At 50.4% G+C, this 3,281-nt stretch overlaps 1 protein-coding gene across 1 annotated transcript in view; it reads left to right on the plus strand.

Annotated features, from left to right (window-relative positions):
• Positions 1 to 1,046: 1,046 nt before the first annotated feature.
• F9 (coagulation factor IX) overlaps positions 1,047 to 3,281 on the plus strand; it is a 15,210-nt gene continuing 12,975 nt past the window's right edge. Inside the window, 1 exon segment of the mRNA XM_009865876.1 lies at positions 1,047 to 1,113. Within this exon segment, the coding sequence (XP_009864178.1) occupies positions 1,047 to 1,113 (67 nt within the window).

Consider the following 3,281-nt stretch of genomic DNA (forward strand, 5'->3'; position numbering starts at 1 on the left):
CTCAAGAAAAGAGGGGAAGGAAGAAGAATTTTGACCCTTCCAGAAGTGAATATTTATTTTTTAAGAATATTCAGTATTTTCCCAAAAGCAATTACTCCCGTTGAAATAGCTCTTCATATTAAGGGAAAGCCAGAAGAAAGGAAGAAATAGGTTTTAAAAGTTGTGAATAAACCACCATTAAATATGAATGCTTTCATAAGAAAACCCATTCCTTCTTTTCTGTATGAAAACCTGAGCTTTTTTTTTTTCCTATTTCATTTCTGTCATCTTTCCTCCCTTTCAATCCACAATTTGGCCAGCCAGGATCAGAACCAGCCTGTGAACCTGCCCTGGGCAAAGGCTGCCCAGCACAATCCCTGCTCCAGAGCTGGCTTTTTATCAGCACATCCCCACACCAGCCCTCCGCCCAGGCCACCGAGTAGCCCGTTCCACCCTATGGCCTCCAGCACAGTGTTTCCAGGGTCTGTCCCAGCAGATCTGGACAAAGGACCAATAGTGTCACTTCACTTCATCCGAGTTTTCAATTAGATAATCCACATGAGACCACGCTGGCTGACAGAGCCTTGCTCCAAGGGCACCTGGTGCCCAAGAAGAAATATCATCTGCAGGGTCATCCTCAGGGAAACCGTGCCGACTCTTTTGGATGAAGCATGGACCACGCTAAAGCCTTTGAAAATGTTGCTGTGGACTTCTACGCGACCAGCAACATCACCTGGATAGATTGGAAAATCCAATGCTTTAAATAGCTTCCTGGAAGCTGAACTAATTTACTGTGCCATGCTCAACCCTCAGACATAGCAGCAATACCCTGGCGGGCAGAAAACAAGCCCAAGGACTGCAGTTACCTGTCAAGTTTCTTGTCCGTGAACATGTCCCCTCCATTAACACCCATACTGCCATTCCAAGCTTCAGCAATGGCACATCTGGGGACCTTAAATCAAAGGGTTACCCGGAGTAAATAAACAAGCACTTGCACTTTGGAACTATTGACTGAGCTCCACCACCCGAACAATTTGTTAGCAAGAGTTCTGGGCAGCGGCAAGAAGATGGCAAATATTCTCCTCGTACTCTTCATGTGTCTTCTGGGAGATTGCCTTGGTGCCGAAAGTACAGGTGGGTTCACCTAAAACCTAGCAAGTCCTTCACTTTTGGGTGGGGGGGTCACTGGCACAGGTGAAGGGACGGTTTTGTCACTCGATGGTGGGACAGTTTGCGCAGCCTCATGAGAGACGGGAACTCAGAGGGATGGCTGCATTTTGTAGCTCCCCTCTTTAAAGCTCTGGTTCATTTTCTGGGAATGAAATGATAGTTTTTACGCAGAATGTATCACAGGGATTAATTTTAAGAATGGGATTTTTCTTAAATTTTTGCAGCTTTTAAGCTTTCAGAGCTCGATTCAGCCATTTTAGAACACATACACAGAAGGAAGAAAACCATGGCTGCTGGTGGAGTCACATCCACACGTCTGCGCCTGCCACCGCTTCATCCTGGAGTACAGACAAGTGCTCACATCCGTAAAACAGTCATTGGATTTGCCACTGCAAGGGTTGTTTAAAGCCAAACCCAGCGTGAATTTAACAAAGACTGTAAGACGCAGCCAGATTTGTAGACAAGACAGAGTAGTTGATGGATGTGGGCAATCACACATAGTAATGCAGGCTCTTGCTTCATTTATCTGTGGCAACAACTGTTCCAGCAGAGCCTGGTTCACATCCAGCGTGAGTACTTGTTTTGTGCAAGGCTCGCCATTCTTCTTTCATTAAAACATTGCAAATAGCAGGTTAAAAACAAAGAAAAAAGGCCTCTTTCCAAAACGTTCGCTTAGCAATGAAAAGCGAGCAGAACCTCATGTTGGTACCACCATCCACCCAGGTGTACTTTCTAGAAAATACTATACTCAGCTAGCAGGACAGGTGGTCTCCTACAACCCCTTGGCTCAGAGACCCATCTCGTTCTCACAGATACTGGGTCAGAATCCGTTGTGTGTGACTGTATTCTTGGTGTGAGAATGGTTTCCAGCCAAGGCGAGTATCATACCTGTGACCCCACGGGGCCTGCAACCTTCGCTTCAAATCAAGTTGTGCTTGTAAAGCAGCGTGTGGGATCAGCAAGCAACAGAGAAAGCTTTGAGGGATCTGAGGGAGGCAAAGCTCCACCACTTAAAACGAGGAGTTTTCCTTAAGTGGGTTAATTACAGCAGGTGTCAGGCACATCCCAGCGGGAAGAGATGAAGGAGTCTGCCTAAAGCAGCTGCCTCGCTTGACCCAGGGGGTCTGTGGCTGTGCCCACACCGGGTTCACCAGGCACTAAGCACATGGAGAGCCCGACAGCGTTCCAAAACCGGAGAAGGCTGCTCCATGGTTCTCACCTCAGCCTTTTCCGCCCAGCTCGGGGACAAGCTGGAGGTTACAAACCACGACATGGGGAGAAGGGAGCAGGTGTCCTCCAGCGAGACTGTGCCCCCCCAGTGCTCTCAGCCCCTTGCTCGGCCAGGAGGCTTGCTTGGGGGTGCAAGTTCATGTACCACACACAAACCACAACGCTGCAGCTGGGAGGGGACCGGTCACCCCGCGGGGACTGCAGCTTGAAACAAGCTTGGCTTCTTCAGAGGTCAGTGCTTTACTCATCAACATCTGCTGCCAAACAATTAGATTAAGGTCAGGATTTCAATGCACTCCTTTTTTTGGTTTTAACCAAAACCACATTAGCACGAGGAAGACGGAGGTACAAGCATGCTGTACAACAACAAAAAGCATTGCAAAAATCATTAGTTCAGTCTCTTGCAGAGCGACCTTCGGGTGCAGGCGCTGGCTACCTGGTCAGTGGTTACACCGTAAACCAGCAACTCGCTCTGGGCTCCTGAGAGTTCAGCAAAATAGATCCCCAGCGGGTCCGGAGAGGCTGCGATCTGCTTCAGCCCGAGAGCTGAAGTTGGCCACGAGAAGGAAGGAGCTGCTGGTGCCTGACCCTCACTCTCCTCTCTGCCTGCCCGGCTTGGCCCCTGCTCTCCTCAACTCCCGGAGGGGTCAGGCTCAGCCTAAGCCCCTCCAGCACTGAGCCTCCCGCAGTGCGCGCAGCGCTGCTCTGCAGCGCCATCTGCTGGCAACAAGGGGCACGGCCGCGAGTGCCAGGGGAGGGCGGGGAGGCAGGAGAGGCTGGGGAGACAACGCAGAGCTCCTCCGGGTGAATAATGCCCTCCTGAGAGCGATGGGCTGGCGGAAGAGTGCTCAGCAGAGGTGAAACTCTTTGAGAGGCGGGGCCGGGGCGAATCTGCCACGAGG

This window comes from Apaloderma vittatum, unplaced genomic scaffold (assembly GCF_000703405.1).
Source record: "Apaloderma vittatum isolate BGI_N311 unplaced genomic scaffold, ASM70340v1 scaffold17573, whole genome shotgun sequence".
Taxonomy (NCBI): Eukaryota; Metazoa; Chordata; class Aves; order Trogoniformes; family Trogonidae; genus Apaloderma; species Apaloderma vittatum.